The 24,217-nt window shown below is 35.2% G+C and overlaps 1 protein-coding gene across 6 annotated transcripts in view; it reads right to left on the bottom strand.

Moving 5' to 3' along the window:
- Positions 1-24,217, bottom strand: part of SSBP2 (single stranded DNA binding protein 2) — a 308,775-nt gene that overhangs the window by 200,584 nt on the left and 83,974 nt on the right. For all 6 annotated transcript variants that reach the window (XM_007451713.1, XM_007451715.1, XM_007451714.1 and 3 more), the window contains exons 3-4: positions 22,767-22,828; positions 10,563-10,647 (exon numbers count right to left, since the gene is read on the bottom strand). In XM_007451713.1, the coding sequence (XP_007451775.1) occupies positions 10,563-10,647; positions 22,767-22,828 (147 nt within the window). The remainder of the gene's footprint in view (positions 1-10,562; positions 10,648-22,766; positions 22,829-24,217) is intronic.

Below are 24,217 nucleotides of genomic sequence, written 5' to 3'. Positions count from 1 at the left end.
GCCAAAAAAAAAAAAAAAAAAACAAATGTGGGGTTTAAAAAAAAAAAATTAAAAAAAAAGGAAAAACTGAAAATTTAAAAAAAAAAAAAAAAAGAACTAGGCACTGTGGGAGAAAAAAAAAACTGACGAAGGAAAATGGGAAGAAAAAGTCAAAGGTTATAGTCATGGTTTGGAAAAGATAGAAGGGTATGCAGGTAGGTGGCCTGTGATGGAACAGGTCTCCAGATTTAACTTACAGAAAGCTCCCAATGTTCTTTCATGAGGATACTCCAGGTTAGAGCAAAAAGGAAGTTAGTCTGGTTATGTGGTTATGTGTTGATGAAAATGCGTATAGAAATTATGCTCTGGGGCTTCCCTGGTGGCGCAGTGGTTGAGAATCTGCCTGCTAATGCAGGGAACACGGGTTCGAGCCCTGGTCTGGGAAGATCCCACATGCCACGGAGCAACTGGGCCCGTGAGCCACAACTACTGAGCCTGCGCGTCTGGAGCCTGTGCTCCGCAACAAGAGAGGCCGCGAGAGTGAGAGGCCCGCGCACCGCGATGAAGAGTGGCCCCCGCTTGCCACAACTAGAGAAAGCCCTCGCACAGAAACGAAGACCCAACACAGCCATAAATAAATAAATAAAGCAAACTGTCAACAAGTAAAAATAAACACAGTTATAAAAAAAAAAAAAAGAAATTATGCTCATAATTTCTAATACACATTAAATTAAGATATACTATTGTAAGCAATACAGAAGTCACTTTGTGATACCTAAAAACATTCCATTTGCTTTCTGTATTTGGGCTTTTGTCCATACCATAATAAAAAATTATAACTTCAGCTCGGAAATATTTTTCTTCATTTTCTCTTTTCATATCTCTCTAAAGGCTAACAAAGAAAGGATGATGATCAGGAAGAGGGATAAGATAAGGTGATAAACAGGATAAGGTAATTATCAAAGGAAAGCAAGAAGAAATATTGACTGGATCACATATAATGTTCCCATGGAAGTGGGGGCACGTAGCTTAGAAACAGCATGCCTGAAGAATGTACATTCTTTCATCAAATATTGAGTACCAATTAAGTACAAGCCATTAGACTACCAAGTTGAACATGATGGATTCTTATAGTCTCCACGTATGCTCACCTCCTTTAGGTATGTGAATTTTTACACTGCTCTTTATTTAACAGGCAAGTCAATACATGCTTGCTAAAACAAAGTTTCAGCAAAGAAGGAAGGCGAATATATTGAGATTTCCCTACCTATTAATCTAAGTTTCAAAAACTTCCGGAAGAAGCCATGGATCATTTAAGTCCACTTAGCTTTCCTCCAAATTTGAATCTACTCTCCCCCCAATCCAATTCATGACTGCTTTCTAAAATGAAATTGTGGCCTATAAAAATCATTCAGGCATTGACATAGCTGGAGTCTCAAGTCTTGCTTCAAAAACCATAAACAGCTTTTGAGTATCTTAGGAACTCAAGATAGTGCCTTAACACCAAACACATTTTATTAGTTGCCCTAGGATACAGAGTTCACATTGGACGCATCCAGAAATAGTGAACAGATTCAGTAAATTTACTGGGATATGGAACACACCACTCATGCCATCTAAGCCAGACTAGCTAGTGTGATAAGTATTTACCTCTCATTGTATCGTATTTTTTCCCATCTTAATGCTAGTCCCTTCCTTTCTATCACTCCTAAATGTATTTCTTTCCAAATTTCTATCCCCACTCCTCTGTTCTTATTTTACCCCTATTCCCTCATTAATTTAACTCACTTTTATAGCTGAACTTTCTTCCTTCCAAATTCCAGATTTCTGCTAGAAGTATCACAAGTCTCAGTTCATTAGTCATGTTAACTACAAATTATTTTAAAAATTTCTCTCTTCCTCAGTGCTTACAACTAGACAATCTCATCTTTTTAATTCTTCATTTTCATTCTTAATTTTCCATTTCATTTGCCACCACGCTAATTCAAGGGCTTCTCAGCTCACATAAGACTATTAGGATAGCCTCCTCACAGTCTTTATATTTAGCCCTTTTCCCTTCTTCAGCTCCTCTTACACAATGCCCTCAGATTAACTGTCCTAAAACAGAATTTACTATTTTTTGAATATCCTTGAAAAAATGACTCTCGAGTGCAGACAGAACAAAGCTTTCATCCAGTATAGTTGAAAAAGTACTCAAGGAAAATTTGGAAAGCCTGAGTTTTCCAGGCTAAACCTCACTCAGTTTTTAAACAATGGCATATCATATCCTTTGTGTCTCTGAGTACCAAGTTTCTTATCTAGTAAAATAACTAGGTCAGCCCAAATAAGCAGTTTTCAAACTTTTTAAAAGTTTTTGGATTGTTTTGGATTCTGACACTGTGAATATATAAAAGAGATTTTAAAAAAAGAAGGTTGCTTATTCAAGAGTTTTACCAAGAGCCCTTGGGAGAGAGTTCTTGAACCCAGCAGGGGTAGAAGGGAGACAGATGCAGAAATAGCTGTTGTAATGCTGTTGGAACATGATGAAGATGTGAACTAAGGTACCTTCACTGTGATCAGAGAGGAGAAGACATGTGTAAGAAATGCTTAGGCAATGGAATTGACTGGTTTTGATGACCACTTGGCGATAACAAGGGAGGTTAAAAGAGGATTCATTTATGGCATAGGTAACTAGTTAAATCGAGTTTCCATTTAATAAGAAAGAGAAAATAGAAGGAACTGGGAAAAAGTAAAAACTGAGCTGCTCTGGTTAAAAACAGAAAGAGGCCAAGGGCCTTCTGGTAGGATTCTCTCCCTCTCACTCCTAGGCACCATATGGGCCTTCCACTGCACCTCAAGATTCCAGGGAACTCAGCATGAAACCACTGAAAAGGATGATTTCACAGTTTCCTTACAGCTTTAAAATGCTACCATCTGTTAGCTAAGCATTGATCCCGTGTTTGATTTTTCTACTCTGGTCAAACAGCTCTTCTTACCATTCCTTAAACATAGTCTACATTGTTCCAACATCAGCCAGTTTTGAAAAATCTCCAAAATAAATTCATGAATTTCATATCTCTAATAGAAAGTTAGAAATGCATGTTATTTTTGAACGTATATTTCTGTTGTTTATGTTATGCTATTGACAACATAATCACAGGCAGTGCAACATCTGCATCAAAAATAGTAAATTAAGGACTTTCCATCTTTATCTTTCCACATTCACCAGAAATTAGACTTTAATAAAAATGAATACATCAGTGGGAGGAAAGGGGCTTAAGATGAAGTTCCATGAAAATACATACTTTGAAATATAAATAAGGTCAGACCTGTTTTGTTTCTTTATCTCTTTTCCATATTACTGTAAAAGATTTTTAAGTAAAGTAGAATTCTTTCACACTGCTTTATAGTTTCCTTGATTGTCTCCCTTTATTCATGTTTCGCATCGAATGACTGAAATAACATATTCCCTACAAGAAATCTTCAGGATCAAAAGAAATAGGGAAAATAGCTAATAGTTATTAGCAGTACTTAGATGCCACCCAGAAGCCATCCTAGGCCAAAGGACAAGTTGATAAGACACACGTCTCACAGGTAAAGTGGCGAATGTACTTCTTCAAAGCAACACAGCTTACACAAGAACAAAACAAAATAAACAACTTACCTTACACTATAAGGAATGTAAGGTGGTTTTACACTGTTTATATATGGCAAAAGAAATTAAATTGGATCCTACAGGAAATGAAAAAAAGGAGAAATAATATGGCAGATAAGAATAAGGCGAAAAATGAATCTCATTACAGTGGTCCCTCAGTATCCACAGGGGAGTGGTTCCAGGATCCCCGCAGATAGCAAAATCCACAGATGCTCAAGTCCCTCACATAAAATGGCATAGTATAGTTAGCTCTCTGTATCCGCAGATGTGGAACCTGCAGATATGGAGAGCCGACTGTATGTCCCTACCTGTTGAGCTGAACAACAGCCTATACAGTACTGACCGACAAATGTTAATATATACCTATGATAGTTTTTATCATCTTAATGAATTTTAAATATAACTTTATTTGTTCCTAGCCTATTAAGAACTCTAGTTTACATAGACTGTTTAGGAGAATTATGGCCCAATGTGAAACCATTCATTTGAGCATTTACTAATTATGTCTCTATATGCCAAAAATTAAATATATATCAAAAGTTATGTGTACTTACTCTCCATATTCTTACCTATTTCATTCCATATTCTTACATATCTATAAATTTTGACTGGTCTAGCAATATAATGCTATCTCTACATATACTTTACTATTTGATATTTCAGACTTCTTGAGGAAAGATCTCTTTTGCTAGGTGATAAGCCCATAAGCATAGGGACTATATCTGTTTTGTTCACCACTACATTCCCTAGAGCCATGCCTCCCAAGATAGAAAGCCTCTGCTACCTGCTTTGATTCACTTATGTCTTTACAAGTTGCTGTTTTATCTAAATTTGTTTTAAAATACAAAGTGAATAAAAGTAGTATTAAATTACCTTCCTGCAACTACATATTCAGTTATACTAAAATAAGAAATGATAAACACTTATTAGGTAATATTTTATTTAATCATTCATTTATGTAAACACCAAACATAATTTGAACATCTCATGTCAGGCACCCTGCCAGGTAAAGAGCAGGAAAAAGATAAATAAGACAAAGTCTATTCCTTGAAGAAGCTCACAAATTATTAGAGAAAACATTCTATTACAAAAATCTAATATATAGGGATATTCAGGATATACACAGAGGATGTTACAGGATAATGGCAAAGAACGCACCTAACTCTGCAGTAGTTTCTACACAAGTATCGATATTTTCCTAAATAATATGTAATTATCTGTAAAAAAAATCTTCACAACATATAAAAACATTCTTCTCATATTATTTTAGTTACATAATATATATCTGTTTATATCATTTTTTAAAAAGCATACCATCACTATAAACCTGTAACATAATCCTTTCCAAATGTTACAAACACTGTCTTAGGCAAGAATACAAAAACCAGCCACATGTTATCAACAATTATGACTCAAGCCTATCACTCTACCTGAACATCTGAATGATGTGAAACATTTCCAGCTTCCCAACTAACAGACTACTTCATTCTGTTAACATTTGTTTAACATCTATTACTTGACAGACTCTGGGGAAGAACAGGTCTGATCTTTCCTGCTCTCAAGAGCTCATTGTAATAATGTTATTTCATTACCATCACACTGCTAAACCAATAATATATTTTGACTCTATCTTTGCTTTAGGACAATTAAGGAATCTTCTCTTCATACCAGAGAACTAAAATTATAATCACTGTATATGTTTTTCATTAAAAGTTTAGTAGTATATGTTGATATTTTTGCTAAATATTTTGGAAATAAATGAAATCAGAAATAAATTATTAAATAAAACAACTCATGTTAAGCTGTAACAGGAAAAAAATCCAGTAAACATTAACTAGCTCCACATAAAAGCATTGCCTGTGATTTCAGAGTAAAATAAAAACAACAGTAATAGGGAGAAAAGGAAAGCTAGTCCAATAAGCTTTACAAGCTAGCAGGTATTATTTCTAATCACTTGAAATGATGGTTTACTTTTTAATGATAATATTGTAATATATAATTATAATTTAGATGAACCTGGTTTTCACTCAGGATAAAAATAACAGGGCCAAGCTAGGTATCCCCCAGCCATATGGCAAAATAATTATCTTATAGTAAAATCTTTCTCTTCTCTTATAAAATAAATTCTTAATTACTAAATTTTCCTCCATCATTCCTGATCTTATTCTCTACTCTCCTCTAGAAAGTCAACAGGTAGACATACTTCATGGAGTCTGTCATAGCAGAGAAGAAACAAACACAGATTTGTTTGGAGACCATCCCTAGATTTTCTGCCATCAGTTCTTAAGGATGAACCATAACAATGTCTGGAAACACATTAGAACTGACTGTGCATATTCTTTTTCTAAAGTTAATGATTGTAACTGTTTTAAAATCTTGTTATTTTAAAATAAAAAAATACAGAAAGCCATACAAAATAAATTTGTGGCACTATGAAATTTTATAAAGCAAACATATCGTTATTGTAAAGTAACCACCACTGTGGTCAGGAAAAACAGAACTTTGCCAGCTATCTCAGAAGCCACGGCCATGAGCCCCATCCCAATCATAACCTCTTCCTATCTCTCATAAGGAACCATTATCCTGACATGTACAGTAATCATTTCCTTGTGATTTTTTATAGCTTTATCATCCAAAAGTGCATCCCTATTACTTTAATTGCTATTAATACTATTAATTGCTGATTTCTAAAGGTATAATTATTTTACATTTGGTACTCCATATGGATGCTAAATAGTTAATATATTTTAAAATATAAATGCAAAGATCAAAATCATCTTAAATGTTTCCTCTCTTTTTCTTTTTCTCACAATAAATATGAACAGGGTGATTTTTTGAGGGAAAAGATATTAATTAACACTGCATCTATAATTATTTGGCAAATAAAATAATATGGTGACAAAAATCCATATTCTAAAAAGGCAATGATTAGAAAACAAACCAAAAAAAAATTAAAAACCAAAAGCCAAAAATGTTTCTGGGATAATTATTACCAAAAAAGTTATTAGAAATTATAGAATGGCTCAAAATTACATCTATTCAGTTTATATATCTCTCTTTTAGTATGTGCATTTACCAAAAAGGTCTTTCATGAGCAGTGCTAAATATGCTTATGAATATAACATGGTTACATGAAAACATATGACCACCTAAAATTTAAATTTTATTTTACTAAAATTTTATTTTATTTTTTTGTTTTATTTATTATTTTGTTTTGCGGTACGTGGGCCTCTCACTGTTGTGGCCTATCCCGTTGCGGAGCACAGGCTCCAGACACGCAGGCTCGGCGGCCATGGCTCACGGGCCCAGCCGCTCTGCGGCATGTGGGATCTTCCCGGACCGGGGCACAAACCCGTGTCCCCTGCATCGGCAGGCGGACTCTCAACCACTGCGCCACCAGGGAAGCCCTATTTTCTAATTTTAGAAGAAAGATTAGAATTCACTGTAAGGTGAAATTTAATCTGCTTTAAAGTAACTTTCCTGTATATAAAGTTAACTACAGATATTTGGAAAATACAGAACTATATAGATAAAAATAAAAATCACGCATAATTCCAGTATCAAAAGATAATCACTTTTAACACTTTAGCCTATTTTTTTTTTTTTTTTTTGTGGTACGCGGGCCTCTCACTGTTGTGGCCTCTCCCGTTGTGGAGCACAGGCTCCGGATGCACAGGCCCAGCGGCCATGGCTCACGGGCCCAGCCGCTCCACGGCATGTGGGATCTTCCCGGACCGGGGCACGAACCCGTGTCCCCTGCATCGGCAGGCGGACTCTCAACCACTGCGCCACCAGGGAAGCCCTAGACTATTTTTTAATTAAAAGGATTATTCATAATTTACCTCATTATGCCTCCACTATCTCTTTTTTTAAAAAATGGTTCTGAAGAACCTAGGGGCAGGACAGGAATAAGGACGCAGATGTAGAGAATAGACTTGAGGACATGAGGAGGGCGAAGGGTAAACTGGGATGAAGTGAGAGAGTGGCATGGACACATATACACTACCAAATGTAAAATAGATAGCTAGTGGGAAGCAGCCGCATAGCACAGGGAGGTCAGCTAGGTGCTCTGTGACCACCTAGAGCGGGGATAGGGAGGGTGGGAGGGAGATGTAAGAGGGAGGAGATGTGGGGATATATGTATTACGTATAGCTGATTCACTATGTTATAAAGCAGAAACTAACAAACCATTGTAAAGCAATTATAATTCAATAAAGATATTTAAATATATATATATAATGTATAACTGAATCACTTTGCTCTATAGCAGAAATTAACGCATTGTACATCAACTATACTTCAATAAAATAAATTTTAAAAAATAAAAGAAAAAAAAGTAGTTTATCTTTCATTATCCATTCAATCTCATAGGTAAGTGAAGACTAGAAAATAATGAGACTACTTTTTAAACATATCAGAATTTATACATGCAAGTATTTTTTTACTCTGAAGATGCAGCTAATAAAGAAAATATTTTTCAGAATGCTTCCTTGAGAACTACCTTGAAATTCAGTAGGTATACATACTAATCACTATCTTAGAAATGGTTCCCAGTGGACTCTAATATAGCAATATTACGTGACAGAATTTTACCAAACTCTTATTGTTTGTTCCTGTTTCCTATTTTCTTCCCTGAGCCTTTCAAACTTCTATATTTACACATTAAACATGAATTATGTTGATCATTTTCAGAAATTGTCTACTATTAAGAATTCAGGAAATCCTACCCATGAAAATTACCATAAAAGTTTGCTACAGAAAACAAATGCATTTCTAAAAATCCAATTGCAATATAAGAGTCTGTAAGTCAAACTCTATCTTTACAGCAACCTCCATTTGAAAAAATTTAGAGATGTATTACCATTAAAAATAAATTGACTTAAAGGTATAATAAAAATGCCACCTAAGAAATCAAATCTCTTAAAACTAATGTTTAAGATAAAATTATGAAATATCTGATAAAACATGTACTAATTCATAACAAATTGTAAAATCCAAATACTGACTTTTTTCTAAACTACATTTTCTTAGGACCAAATTACATGGTAAGGGGTTATTCTTCCTATAAAATCTAATTTCACTCCTACCTCTGGTCAATGCTCATTTTCAAAAACCTTGAAATATTTAAGTGAGTTTCTAAAGTGAGTACTCGCTGAAATACCGAAAGCACCTTATGGATGCAAAATGATTACGATTACGATGATGATGATGGCTATGACAACAACAATGATGATTTATCTATGCTTCTAAGAAGGAGATACTAAATTAGTTCAGTGTTCCCTATAAGATCTCCATGGTGAAGAGAAGGCTGCATCTTTCTATACAATGGAATTTTGAAAAAGTACTTATGTAATTAATTTCTTAAGATGTAGATCCACAAACATTGTACGTCCTTTACAGCAGAACACTGATACTATCTAAAGCCATCTAGCTGTCAAAATTAGTGGTTATTTAAAAAACTTTTCCCATTACTGGCAGGCCAAACCTAGGCACGTCTTTATTGATGTAAGAGACGGATGAGATGAGTATTTCACTCTAGCCAGAATCCTTACACTCTTCATGGTTGGGTCTCTGCTTTACTTTACAGCCATTACCCAAAGGTGAAAAAGGAGAAGGAGATTGTTCAAACAAATGCCATGTCCTGGGCCCTGCGTTATCTGCCTTTTCTGTACTTCTTTATATGCAGCATCTCTTTCACTCACCTTGTCCCCAAGAGCTAGTGTTTAGCACATAGCAAGCTTTATGAGTACAATCAAGTACAATCAAGTGATTACTTGTGAAGTAATCACAAGCCGCCTCACTTTAATCAGTTTAGTATACGTTTAAAGTATTACACAGTATTACAAGATGCCCAAGATTTTCACTTCTCTTAAGTCTTCATACTCTTCCTTGTGCTGTGTTTGGGGTTATAATTCTTCTGGCTAGTTCCACTCTTCAGACTAAAACTGAGGTATTTCCTTTGGAAAAACAAGTTCTTTTTCCCTTTTGAGCCCCGGTTCTGGTTTTAAAGGCTGTTTACACAGAATGATGCCTCCCTTTTACCAACTAAACATGTATCCTTCTGGTAAAGTTTAAGGTACTTAAAATCGATATTTCCTCAGGCTCCAGGCCCAATTCCACTTCCTCCACACCAAGGAAACTGGTTTTCCTCCATCCCAAACTCAATCTCCATGTCTTTTTTGGACAGTTCTGCAAACACAGTGTTTTCCCAGCCCCTTCAAAACACAATCTCCTCATTATTAAATGCTATTTTTCCCTAAAGAAAACCTACTCCCCCGCCACTTTTTGTTTTTTTTACAGTTCTACTTCCTGATGCCATCAACTCTCTAAAATCACATTTACAGTTCTTCTAAAAAAACACTCAATATACATCACCTAGCCAAGGATAGGCCACTGCTCTTCCTTAAGAATTTAAAAAAAAAAATTCATATTTTCATTTTTGCCCAGACTGTTTTGCTCTCTTATCTTGTATTTCCTTTAATTTACAATAAATTTATTTATGGAACTGAATTCAGTGAAGGGGATATTTAGCCTTATGATGTGTAACTAAAAGTTGCAAAAGAGAATAATGTGATATTTCTATATATTTTTAAAATGCTATATGCAGAAGAGGAACTTTTCACTTATAGAATTCTTACGATGAATTTTGTGGAATAATTACTACTTAATTTTTATAAATCTGCAACTTCACAAATCAGGCACACTTAAAGATAAGAAACACCTTTAACATCCTGGAGTTAGGACTACTCTCTTATCCTAAGTTTCTTCAACAAGACTCACAAACCCATTTGTATTTCACTTTTAAAGTGATAAGCCTACTTCTCAAGACAAAAAGAATAATTTCTTAAGTACCTCCGGAAAAAAATGGATGGTCCAATGCATTTTTCAAGAACAGTGGTTAAGAAGAAAACTGACAATATAACTTAGTAAAATTATATAGTAACTTACGTAATCATGGAAGGCTTTTGCTTCACTTGAATGTTCACATGTTTCCCGTCTTTCTGGAGCTGCACAGTAGAGATCCCAAAATACACTAAAAAAGTAATTATGGTAACATTAAGAAAATCATATAATGTCAAATGAAAGATCACAATTCCAAAAATTAGAAGACAAATGTTCTTTACACAAAATGTGTTTTCTTCTTCAGGACAAATATTTATTTGAAAGATTTAAATACAGACAAGGCTCGTCATGTAATAATAGGGTATAACCCAGCCATTGTTCAGAAATGCTAAGATTTTTCCAAAATGAAAATTTAATTTAAAAAAATTTAGACTGTCATTCTTAACTGTCTATTTACATGACTTAAACACATGATTGAAATAATTATAATACTTTTCACAACTTCCCCATGAAGAATGAAAAGGTTTTAAAAATACCAATTTAAGCATTAAGGAATTAAAGTAACTTTATTTATAAAAGTGGAATTAATTTTTTCAAGATAATTTTGTTGTCCAATCCCCAGACCGATACCCTACCCTGACTGTTAAGTCACACCTGTCAAATAAATATATTTTCTTAAAATATCCTCTGGTTTTCCCTTGTAATTACAAAGACAGGTTAGTAATTCTGAAAATTAAAAAATTCACACTAACTTTCTTTTTTTCTTCCTACTCAAGAACAATGGGATAAAGCAAGACGGAACTGGTTGAGAAAAAATAATTATACTGCTTACAAAACATATGGCCCCAGTCATCCTCCCATTTATAAAATTAACAACAAACATGAGCAAGGGATTAAAAATCAGCATAGCAGGGCTTCCCTGGTGGCGCAGTGGTTGAGAGTCCGCCTGACGATGCAGGGGACGCGGGTTCGTGCCCCGGTCCGGGAAGATCCCACATGCTGTGGAGCGGCTGGGCCCGTGAGCCATGGCCGCTGAGCCTGAGCGTCCGGAGCCTGGAAAACTTAAGGCCCGTGAGGGTAAGGGGCAAAAAAAAAAAAAAAAAAAAAAAATCAGCATAGCAAATGGCTGAAAGTACTGGCAATAAACAAAGGTAATTTTACTGATCAACAAGTATTTTTTATTATACATTTCCCACTCTATAGGATTGGAAAGTAGGCTAAGCTGAGTGGTTAACAGCACAAGTTTTGGAATAGGACATATTTGAGACAAAAGCTGCCCCTGCCGTTTACTAGCTCTTTTTTTTTTAATCTTTATTGGAGTATAATTGCTTCACAATGTTGTGTTAGTTTCTGCTGTACAACAAAGTGAATCAGCTATATGTATACATATATCCCCATAATCCCCTCCCTACTGAGACTCCCTCCCACTACTAGCTCAATTTGTTTAAACAGATAGGAATTTCCTCCTCTATACAATGGGGTTGCTGAGAAAATTAAATTATACAAAATAAACACAGGGTCTTATAGTAAGCATATTATTAATAATATAATCAATACTATAATTAGCTTGCACAAAAGCTTAAAATGCATACATATTGTTAAGGCAGGTCATTGGGCTGAGGGCACAGTTAACAATGGTACAATAAAGCTTGGTAAATCAAACTGGTCTCTTTGTTTTGACCCTTGAAGTCTCATTGAACCTGGGTCTCTCTCCTCAGTTAGGATAAAACATTCTGTATGCCTTATAACACAATTAATTCAGTAAAATAAGATTACCCTTAGAGGTGAAATACAAAGCAAACAATAAAGACCAAATTAATTTAAATAAACTTCAATTCCTTTAGGAGAGTGAAAGCAGTTAAAAGTTGTACCTGACCTCCCTCTATCCCTTTCGGGATAAAAAGTATAAGAATTATACACAGACAAGGATACAGCTTAAAGTTTTCCACCTGGATCAGGTGTGTTATGAATTACAGTATATTACAATTATTCTCATTTTCATGTTCTTAAGGAACTTAAAAGCTCTTAAAACCAAAATTTTATAATGGTTGTCTTTAAATTGTATTTAGTTTAATCACAGAATATTATATGCAATATTATGACAATGTTTCTCTTTATGGATTTAATAGAAGGTCAAAAATTTGCAAGAGCCAGATTAAGGATAATAAACCAAATTACTAAAGCAGATAACTTTATATATGTTATTTCTAACAATCCTACATTACCTATACATTTTTTTCCTTGAATAAAGGTAAAGAAATATATCCTTTTAAACTCATTTATCCAAGGGAGAAATACACAGTTCTACAATAATAGAGACATCAATACTCTACTCTCAATAATGGACAGAACAAGCAGACAGAACGCAAGCAAGGAAATAAAGGGCTTAAATGGCACAATAAACCAACTACATTTAATAGACATACACCGAACACTCTAACCAACAAAAAGCATACATGTTCTTCTAAAGTTCACATGGGACATTTTCCAGGATAGATCACATGTTAGGGCACAAATAAAGTCTCAATAGACTTAAAAAGATAGATATCATACAAAGTATGTTCTCTGACCACAATGGGATAAAGTTAGAAATCAATAACAGAAGGAAAACAGAAAAATTCACAAATTTGTGGAAATTAAACAACACACTCCCAATGGGTCAAAGAAAAAATCAGAAGGAAAGAAGCTAGCAGAAGGAGATAATAAAGGTTAAAGCAGAGATAAGTGAAATAAAGAATTAAAAAAAAGAAAATTATTAAACCAAAAGTTGGTTCTTTGAAAAGATCAATGAACTTGACAAACTATTAGCTAATAGACTAAGAAAAAAGAACAAAGACTCTAATTATTATAAGAAAAAAGAAAGAAGACTCTAATTATTAAAGGTTCCACAAAAAACTGTTAGAATTAATAAATGAATTCAGTAAAGTTGCAGGATAAAAAAATCAATATACAAAAGTCTGTTGTAATTTGTGATGTTTGTTTTTGTGAATCTACACTAACAATGAACTATTAGATATAGAAATTAAGAAACAATCCCATTTACAAATACATCCAAAAGAAAAAAATACCTAAGAATATATTTAGCCATGGAGGTGAAAGAGCAATACATTGAAAACTGTTAAGACGTTGATGAAAGAAATTGAAGAAGAAATTTAAAAAGCAGAAAGATATTCCATGCCACAGAATTAATATTGTTAAAATGTCCACACTACCCAAAGCAATCTACAGATTCAATTCAATCCCTATCAAAATTCCAATGGCATTTTTCACGGGAAAAATAACCTTAAAATTTGTATGGAACCACAAAAGACCCTGAATAGCTGAAGCAATCTTGAGAAAGAATAATAAAGCTGGAGACTTCCCAATTCCAAACTATACTATAAAGTTATAGTAATCAACAAATACAGACTTCCTCTCTCTACAACTTGACATGCTGGAGGCCCAGGAGCTTTTCAATTTCTCTAATCCAAAGCCTGAAACCAAAACACTATCCTTGAAATTGTGGTAGATTGATATTCATGAATAATGCTTTAGATTTACAGTCTCTTTATTCCTAAGCAGGAACAAGTGAAAAATCTCTATTTTAGAAATGAAGAAGATAGAGACTAAATACAGAGAAGCAAAACTTGCACAGTATTGAAATCTTTGTTCTTGTATCATTTTTTATTATTAAAAATTTCCCCACCTAAGTTAAAAGAAAACACAGGGTTCCCAGGTTGAGGATCTCATCCAAATACTTTTTTCCTTCTATCCTGAGGATGTGAGTCAAAGTGACTAGCTAGCTTTCAATATCTCTAGGGAACATAGAAAGCAAAATGGTTGTCAGAGAAGTCTACGAGGGTGGGTAAACATGTCAGATGTGTCCCAGAAGATGGGATGCTAACGTAATTATATAACCTTCATGCCACTGGCAAGATCTAGAATTCTATGAAAATAAAAATTAAAAGAAAAAGCAAAAAAAACCCTGGGGAAGACATTTTTTCCTGAGGAGCAAGTCATGTTATTATAAGTTCAAGTCTTAAAGTAACTAAGGAAGTTATTTCTTGTTGACTGTCCCAAAAATACATTATCAATTAATGTTAGCTACTCTTAACCTATATTGAAGAAAACTATCCATTCGTAACACTCTGGAGGGTGGTGAAATGTACATGTACCTGCTCATCACCTTAAAACTTCCACATACCTGTACTTGTATCATTCCTTAGCACTGCTTAATACTTTCTAAAATGTAAGCATTAAATTTTGCCCCACTATCACAAAATTCTCACATAATCCTGGATTAGTAACAAATTCATATTTTAAAGTATCATCAAAATAGCTTACATTTAATAAGTATATGCTAAATTCAAGCATCATATACTAAACATTTTCCATAATTTAATCCTCCTATTATTTTCCCATTTTATAGATAAGGGAACTGAGACTTCAAAAGGTTAAATAATTTACCTAAGTGGCACACAAGTGGCCACACAAGTGCCACACAAATGGCAGAGCTGGGCTCAAACTTTTTATCTTACATTGTTTTGCCTCTAATGTGAGTGTGGTATTAAAAATTCTTATTTCAAAGATGCCTTATATTCTGATTATGGGCAGGTTTATACAGCTCTGGCACTGTGAACACCATCAGCTGTTACAAGTGTGGTAGATAGATACCTGTCCCGGATGAGACAGCAAACACTTTGTTATCCTACCTTCTAACCCTGTACTCCAACTCATTTCCCGAGTAACCTATGGCAACCACCTCCTCACCCTACACAAGCTGCCAGTGATCCATGGATGCCTCAAGACAGACTGGACTCAGAAAAGACAACTTTTCTGAGTCATTTATATCTATTGTCTGGAATTAGCCACTCATGATGCTCAAAAGGGGGCTGTAATTAGTGTCTTATTAATAGTGGGCCACTAAATTCTGCTCCCTATTTAAGAAATAATATCTGTTACTGAGATGAGTACTGGTTACAATTCAGAAAACTTTAATTCTGAGTTTGATCTTGAGCAAATACTTTTGTTCCTTAGTTTTTTTATGTAAAGAGAAAATATCTGTTATGTATTTTACAGACTTTTGTGCAGATACAAAGATGATTTACACTAAAGTACTTTTAAAATAAGTATGAAGGTATTAAAAGTATTCTAGAAAAGTCTCATAGAGTTATTATGGCCAGAAAGAAAGTTTTCTTATTAAGTAAAATTTGCCTCAATTTCCTTTCTAATCCTTTGCATTTAATGGAAGATTCCATCAGTTTTTTTTTTTTACAATGTCTTCTCCCCCACCAAATCTTCCTCTGTATTCCACATGCCTTTCCTAGTCTCCCAGACACATTTCGCTTCTCCCCTATAGCCTGACCACCTGTGTTCTTTGCTTTCTCTCTTGCTAATACTATTTCTTCCCTTATCACTGTGATTATACTCTTCTTCTACCCTAGTTGTTGCCTACATTGTCTTATATTGATGTTTAGTTTAACTTAATTCAAGCAAATAATTAGCTATGCCATGCCTATTACAGGCAAGGACTAATGGGTAAGAACTAGTCTACCAATTACAAATATTATACCATTCTAGTAAGCCTGCTGACTAATTCCAATGCTATTATTTTCACATAAGTATTTGGTTATTCTTAGCTATACCTGATGGCATCGTTAGATTCTAAAATCATTAGAGTGCTAGTGCGCTGCAAGATTTGACTTTCCACTGCCAAGTGACAGAAACTGGATTCTCGTGATAATCTTAGTTATTTTCTCTGCAATGTTATACATATTTAATTACAGGATATAAATACATGAGCCCAAAGTTACTTCAAAAGGTGTTTTACATATAATATTAAATAAAACTGAGTCACAGTTTCTGCCATTAAAACTTTAAATAGGAAGTTTCAAAAAGTGTGTATTTTTGAATTACACAAATCTAAAAGGACATTCATTTCAGAGGAAAGAAGTTTCTTGGCATTTTTATTTCTGAAATTCATGGAAGAGAGTTGGGAACTTTTATTAAAGCATACTAAGAGGAAATATGCTTTCAAGAGGGATTTGATCAAGGTAAATGCAATGAACACAGGAGGGAGGCCTAAGAAATATGACAGCACTGCGGCATGGTGCAAACTGGGAAAGAAGAAAAGAAATGGTACAGGAAATCATATCAAAAACAAGAAAAACAGCTCCAGAAAGTAAAATCACACACTTTCCTCTATCCCATACTAAAAGGAGAAATTCCCCTCCTCCTCTCTCTCCAAGGCCTTTGCCCCTCATCTCTCCTGTAGTTTATTCCGCATTTTTGTGCATGTTTATTGCTCTTTTATGCATCTTCAACCTCTCCTACTCTTTTCATCTCAATCTATATACATGCTCAAATCTATTCAATTTTAAAAATAAAGATGTTAGGTCCTGTTCCATTGTTAATCCTGAAACTACTACACACATCACCGCACACTTCAACTACTCTCCGTAAACCTGGAGCTGGAAAAATGAAATATAACAGCCTTCTAAATTTCACTTTCACTACTCCACTGAAACTGTTTTCCCCAAGACCACCAAAGTTCACTTTACTTCCCGATTCAGGAAAATACCTGTTGTTGTTGTTTTGTTTTTTGTTTTTTTACGTTTACCTGCTGCAGATTTAATCTCTCCTTTGAATGCCTTTTCTGGTTCCCATACATTATTCTTTCCTGATTACCCTCCTTCCTCTCTAAGTATTTTCTTTTGATGCTCCTCTTTATCCACCTACACTTAAAGGTTGACTTTCCCCAGAGTCCCAACCCCAGGCCCTGCTCTTACTTGTTAACACCGGCAGTTTCACCCATGAACACTCTTCACTATAGTATAGTCTATGCTGATAATTCCCAAACCATTATGGGCCTGTCTCAGACCTACAGATCCAGATCTCTGACTGTATAGGGCATCTCTCTCTGAATGTGACATAGGCATCTCAAAATTTAATCTGTCAGAGCTAAATCGTGGTCTTTTTTCCAAAGCCTGTTGCTCTCTCTATACTCCCTCACTCAATCAGCGGCATCAGTGTTCATCCCACCATCCAAATCTAAAACTTGGCAACTTCTTCATTCACCTCCAATCTATTCCACTCAATGTTCACTCTCTGGGGTTCATCACCTAATAACCTTTCAACTGGACAATAACAACTGCCCTGTAAACTAGACTCTGCCTCTGCTCTCAATCCTCTTCAATCCATGTCTATGGTAATGCCAAGTATCTAAAAGCACAAAGCTAATCATGTCATATACCTTGTTTAAAATCTTTGAGTTCTAGTCCAAAGTCCTTGATGCACTCCAGGACTTCACAGTCTGACCCCTGCCTTTGTTTCTAGCATTATATTCTATCACTTCATAGTACTGCATCTACAGTTCAACTGATCCAAGAGACCTGCCTTTCTTTGAATGCATGAGGATCACTTTTAAGATTTCATGCTAACCATTCCTTGCCCTAAATACCCTTTTCTCACTCAACTTTCAAATCAGCTCAGATTCACTTTCCCTGTGTAGCCTTTCCTACCTCTCCCAAGCTGATGTAAGTATTCCTCCTGTATTGCTATTATAACCAGTACATACCTCAGTTATAATACTATTAATTATCTCTCCTACTACTTATTTCCTTGAAGGCAACATAATTTTGCACAGTAAATATTTGGTGAAAAGGCTTAAACAACAGGAAAACTCCACTTGCAAATATTCTATAAAAGACAGAAGTGAGGGCTTCCCTGGTGGTGCAGTGGTTGAGAGTCCGCCTGCCAATGCAGGGGACACGGGTTTGTGCCCCGGTCCAGGAAGATCCCACATGCCGTGGAGTGGCTGGGCCCATGAGCCATGGCCGCTGAGCCTGCGGGTCCGGAGCCTGTGCTCCGCAGCGGGAGAGGCCCCAACAGTGAGAGGCCCGCATACAGAAAAAAAAAAAAAGACAGAAGTGAGAAGTCGTCATAAAAATGCAACTGGTCCATCCAACAGGGACAGGGACTTTTAGTATAACCAAATGAGCAAGCCGTAAGTTCTCAAAGAATACACGTTATCCTAATCATCTGGACCTCAATAGCAGCAACAGCTTTCCCAGTCAGAAAAAAAAAAAAAAAAAAGCACAACCTGAAAAAAGGCAGTTCTGAATCCCTAACCTAGGGCACAGATTATGAAGCCCAGCTCTAAAGAGTTAAGGATAAAAAGGTCAGGCATCTCAATATTGTCAAGATGCCAGTTCTTCCAAACTTGATCTATAGATGCAATGCAGTCCCAAACAAAATCCCAACAAGTTATTTCATGGATATTGACAAACTGATTCTCAAGTTTATAAAGGAAAAAGACCCAGAATAGCCAACACAATAATAAAGAACAGAAATGGAAGACTGATACTACCCAACTTTAAGACTTATTATAAAGCTACAGTGATCAAGACAGTGTGGTATTGGTAAAGAATAGATAATACAGGATTCCCTGGTGGCGCAATGGTTGAGAGTCTGCCTGCTGATGCAGGGGACACGGGTTCGTGCCCGGTCTGGGAAGATCCCACATGCCACGGAGCGGCTGGGCCCGTGAGCCATGGCCGCTGAGCCTGCGTGTCTGGAGCCTGTGCTCCGCAGCGGGAGAGGCCACAAGAGTGAGAGGCCCGCATACCCCAAAAAAAAAAAAAAAAAAAAAGGATAATACATCAATGGGACAGAAAAGAGAGCCCACAAATAGTCCCATATAAATATAGTCAACTGATCTCTGACAAAGGAACAAAGGCAATACAATGGAGCAAAGATAGTCATTTCAACAAATGATACTGCAACAACTAGACAACACCCCATGCAAAAAAAAAAAAAAAAAAAAAAAAAGAATGTAGACACTAGAAATCCTTCACAAAAATTAACTCGAAATGGATCACAGACCTAGATGTAAGGTATAAAACAATAAAACTCCTAGAAGTTAACTTACAAGAAAACCAAGATAACCTTGAGTATGGCAATGATTTTTTAGGTATAACATTAAAGGCACAGTACTTAAAAGAAATAATTGATAAACTAGGTTTTGTTAAAATTTAAAACTTCTGTTCTGCAAAGGGCAATGTCAAGATAATGAGAAGACGAGCCACAGACTGGGAGAAAATATATGCAAAACACACATCTGATAAAAGACTGTTATTCAAAATACATAAAGAACTCTTAAAACTCAACAATAAGAAAAAACCCAACTCAATTAAAAAATGGGCCAAAGACCTTAACAGATACCTCACCAAAAAAGATACACAGATGACAAATAAGCATATGAAAAGATACTCCACGTCATATGTCATCAGGGAAATGCAAATTAATACAATGAGATACCACTACACACCTATTAGAATTGCCAAAATCTGGAACACTGATAGCAACAAATGCTAGCCAGGATGTGGAGCAGCAGAAACTCTCATTTGTTGCTGGTGGGAATGAAAAATGGCACAACCAGTCTAGAAGACAGTTTGGCAGCTTCTTACAAAACTAAACATATTCTTAGCATATGATCCAGCAATTACACTCTTTGATATATACCCAAAGGAACTACAAATGTATGACTACATAAAAACCTACACATGGATGTTTATAACAGCTTTTTTCATAACTGCCAAGCTTGGAAGCAACCAAGATATCCTTCAGTAGGTGAATGAATAATTAAACCATGGTACATCCAGACAATGGAATATTATTCAGCACTAAAAGAAAAGAGCTACCAAGCCATGGAGAAACTTTAAATGCATATAACTTAGTGAAAAAATCCAATCTGAAAAGGCCACATACTGTATGATTTCAACTAAATGACATTCTGGAAAAGGCAAAACTATGGAGACAATAAAAGGATCAGTGAGTACCAGGGGTGGAGGGTGGGTGGGGAGGGATGAAGAGGCAGAGTGTAGACTTTTAGGACAGTGAAAATACTCTGTATATTACTATAATTGTGGATACATGTTATTATACATTTGTTTAAACCCATAGAATGTACAACACCAAAAATGAACTGTAATGCAAATTATGGACTTTGAGTGATTTAGTGTGTTAATGTAGGTTCATCAATTATAACAATGTACCACTATGGTGGGGAATGTTGATAATGGGGAAGGCTATATATGTGTGAAAGCAGGAGGTATAAGGAAAATCTCTACCTTCCCCTCAATTTTGTTGTGAACCTACTGAAAACTACTCTAAAAGATAAATAAAGTCTTAATTAAAAAAAAAAATCAAAGGGACCACTGAAACAGCTGAAAAAAAAAGTCAGGCCTCTGCTGGATTTAAGGCTCACAGTCATGGCTGGCTACACACAATGATCAGGAAAGCTTAGGATCTGGCCAGTTTCCTGGAAGAGGGGATCCACAGCTTTTCATCAGTTCTCAGAGGACCCCATAACTTCAAAATTATTAAGAATCACTGATTTATATCGACAAAGTAGGCACCTCAAAAGGTACGTTAGTATTGATAGTTTTAGGGAAGAACATTAAAAACACTGAAAATAATGTACCTTTTGCATGTGCTAGATTTAAATTAAAATAAATATGGTCTAAAAATATTTACGCTCATTATTTACCATTTCTTTGATATCTCTAACTAAGTAAACATTTCTTAAAATACCAAAACCACAGAGGAAGAGCTCCCCTGAATCTAACAGCCATAGAAAAAGGAAGGGCAATAGCAGATTTAAGAGCTATACCTTCTGATAGCAAAGACCAAAAAAACTAAAGTCTGATGGAAGCAAAAAGCCAAAGTATTCAGTGAGTTTTTATCAACCATTTACAGTACGAGGATAGGTTAAATTCATGAGGAAGGGAGTAAAACAGAAATAGGTGCAAGAAATAGAATTAATTCTATAATGAAAAACTTAAAATCCTCATTTTGTTAACCCATTAATCCAATAGGGACAGACTTCTAAAGTGGCTTCCTGTGTCACTTTGCAGACCTAATAGGAAACATACAAAATATAAGGGTGTCAACAAGTGGGAAACTCAACTACATTCAGCAAATAATTGTTTCTAGTCTAGATCTAGATATCATAAATACAGACTATGTAAAATGAAAAACTGACTTTTATATCACTATATGTTACAAGAGGTCAGTCTTAAACCCCAGGAAAACAGCACAATGACACTGCTTAACTGCAGTGAACCGTTGTTCCAAATAAAGGAACAACTCTGAACCAAAGGACTGCACCTGTTCCTGCCATACATATGTGAGACCAACAAGGGAAACCCACAACCACAACTGACCAAGTGTGGTTCTATTCACCATGGAACTTCTAGTAAACCACGTTTTCAGGAGAGAGACTAAAAGGATGATGGCATGAAGTAACGGACCAGGGAAACCACGTGCACGGCACTAGAAGAGAGCTTTTGTTTTTTCTTTTGAATAAGATGTTGAGAGATGAATGTATAAAGCACTGAACAGGAAATGCTCCTAACTGAAGAAATTTTTTAAAAAGAAAAGAAAAAGAAAAGCCTAGCTTGTCCATTTGAATACCTAGACTAACAACTACTGTTGTAGAAAAGTCACATACCTGGGCATACTTGTACCACAATAAAATTTATAAGTTCTGATATCAACTGGGCCTTTAATACTGACTGACCATCTTTGTGTACATTCCTAGTCAGTTCTAGCTCTGAGTCTATACAGAATTATTTCAAACTCTTTTGGACTATTCTCTCTCCTAAAAATTTACCACCATCACCACCACTACCTTCAATAGCCTCGGGTTTAGATGAGGTCACATGGGTGGGGCCCTCATGGGCAATTAGTGCCCTTATAAAAAGAGACACCAGAAAGCTAGTTAGTTAGCTAGCACGTGCTTGGTCTTTCTCTCTCATTCTCTGTTATGTGCTCGCTCTCTCCTTCCCTCTCTCTCTCTCTCTCTGTCTCTCTGTCTCTCTCTCTGCCACGTGAGGACACAGTAAGAAGGCAGCCATCTACAAGTCAGGAAGAGAGTTCTCACCAGAAACAGACCATGCTCAGCAGCTTGATCTTGGATTTCTAGCCTCCAGAACTGTGTGAAAATAAATTTCTGTTGTTTAAGCCACCCAGTCTATGGTATTTTATTATGGTAGCCAGAGCTGACTAATACAATATCATACTTATAGCTGGAGATTCCACACACTGGTCACAATTCCAGCTTGATTTAACAGAAGTATCTTTAAGCTAAATAACATTAATGCTGGTTTTGAGTTTATTTGTTTTTTATTTTTCTAAGTGCTACCTTTCAGAAAATAATTGTAGAAAATGATAAAGTATAAGTGAGAGGCATGAAATCATAAACAGGTACAGTGCAGGCCTACTGAAATGCATCATCAATCTAGTGAAAATGGAATTAAAGATACTTACCACCACCAAGAATGTAAGAATCCTGGTGGTTCCCCCAATGTGATGTTTTTTTCCCATCTTATCTAAAATGAATAAAAGAGATATTAAATACTTTCCTAATAATACTTCTCACACATATTATAAAGCAATATTTTTCCATTTAAAATATTATGATAATATATAAGATTTTCATGTTATTCTTTACTCAAGTTTTAAAAATACTCATTTTATATTGTGATTTGCTGACTGGATAGTTTGAGAGAAGATGCCACCATTATTTTCCTGAATTTGCTTCCCATTGTGCCATAATTTCAGAAGATATTTCAGGATCTTAAGGCACATGAAAATCACCATTATTAACATCAATATGAAAATCAGTTATCACCACTAACCCAGAAATTTGCAAGAGATTGAGATTAATATGTAGACTCTAAATTATACTCTAAGGATTGAATTTTTTAATAAGTTCTTTATTTGAGGGGATGGGAGTAAGAAGGCATATGACTTTCATAAGAATTTTTAAAAGATGGTGACATAAAACTTTCCAATTATTTATATTTCAGATGAGTTGGAGTTCACTATAATAAACATTTAAAACAAGGTCAATATTCTCAAAATTACAAGTTCTGACTAAATGCTTTTACAAATTAAATTTAAAAATTGGAAAGCTGTGTGGGTGCTTATACAGTGCCTTTTTTAAGCATTGGATCACAGTCAACAGAAAGGATAAAAATCCTTGCATTCAGGGAGATAATAATTTAGTAAGGAAGATAGATCATAAACAAGCAAACAAACAAAAATAGGAAATTGTATTTACATTAGAAATAGAAGGTGACAAATACTGTGGAGGAAAACAAAACAGTGAAGGAGGATAAAGAGAAAAGGTAAATGTAAGTTATAATTTTAGCTAAGGTGATCCAGCTTTGAAAACAAACAATCCTTATGTATAAGTATATCCTGTAGTTTTTAAATAATTAAAAATATTTAACAATACTCCAATCAATAAAATGTGCCCACAGGCCCTTAACACTACTAGGAAGTAAACAACTATAATTATAGATTTCAAAAAATTCAAGGAATCCTTTCTATCACTTACTATGGAAGAAGTTATCCCAAAAGGATAAAAACCAAAAACATTTAAAAATAAAAACTCAAGAAGCGGCCCTAAATGTAAAAAAAGAAAGAAAATCAAAACCTCTCTAAGGAAGAGATGCAAAACTTAAGTGCAATTAAAATAACTGAAACTGATTACATCTTTAGAGTTCTATGTACACAAAATATAAACCACTGGGAACCCTGACATAGACAAGTAATTTGCTCTCAAAAAACAAAGGAACTTTCTAAAGATTAGAAAATTATATATGTAATAACCAGTTTTAAAAAGAGCTAAAAGGGGGCTTCCCTGGTGGCACAGTGGTTGAGAGTCCGCCTGCCGATGCAGGGGACACGGGTTCGTGCCCCGGTTCGGGAAG

Source organism: Lipotes vexillifer, unplaced genomic scaffold (genome assembly GCF_000442215.2).
Source record: "Lipotes vexillifer unplaced genomic scaffold, Lipotes_vexillifer_v1.1 scaffold740, whole genome shotgun sequence".
Lineage (NCBI taxonomy): Eukaryota > Metazoa > Chordata > Mammalia > Artiodactyla > Lipotidae > Lipotes > Lipotes vexillifer.
This window is presented reverse-complemented; position numbering and strand designations above follow the sequence as displayed.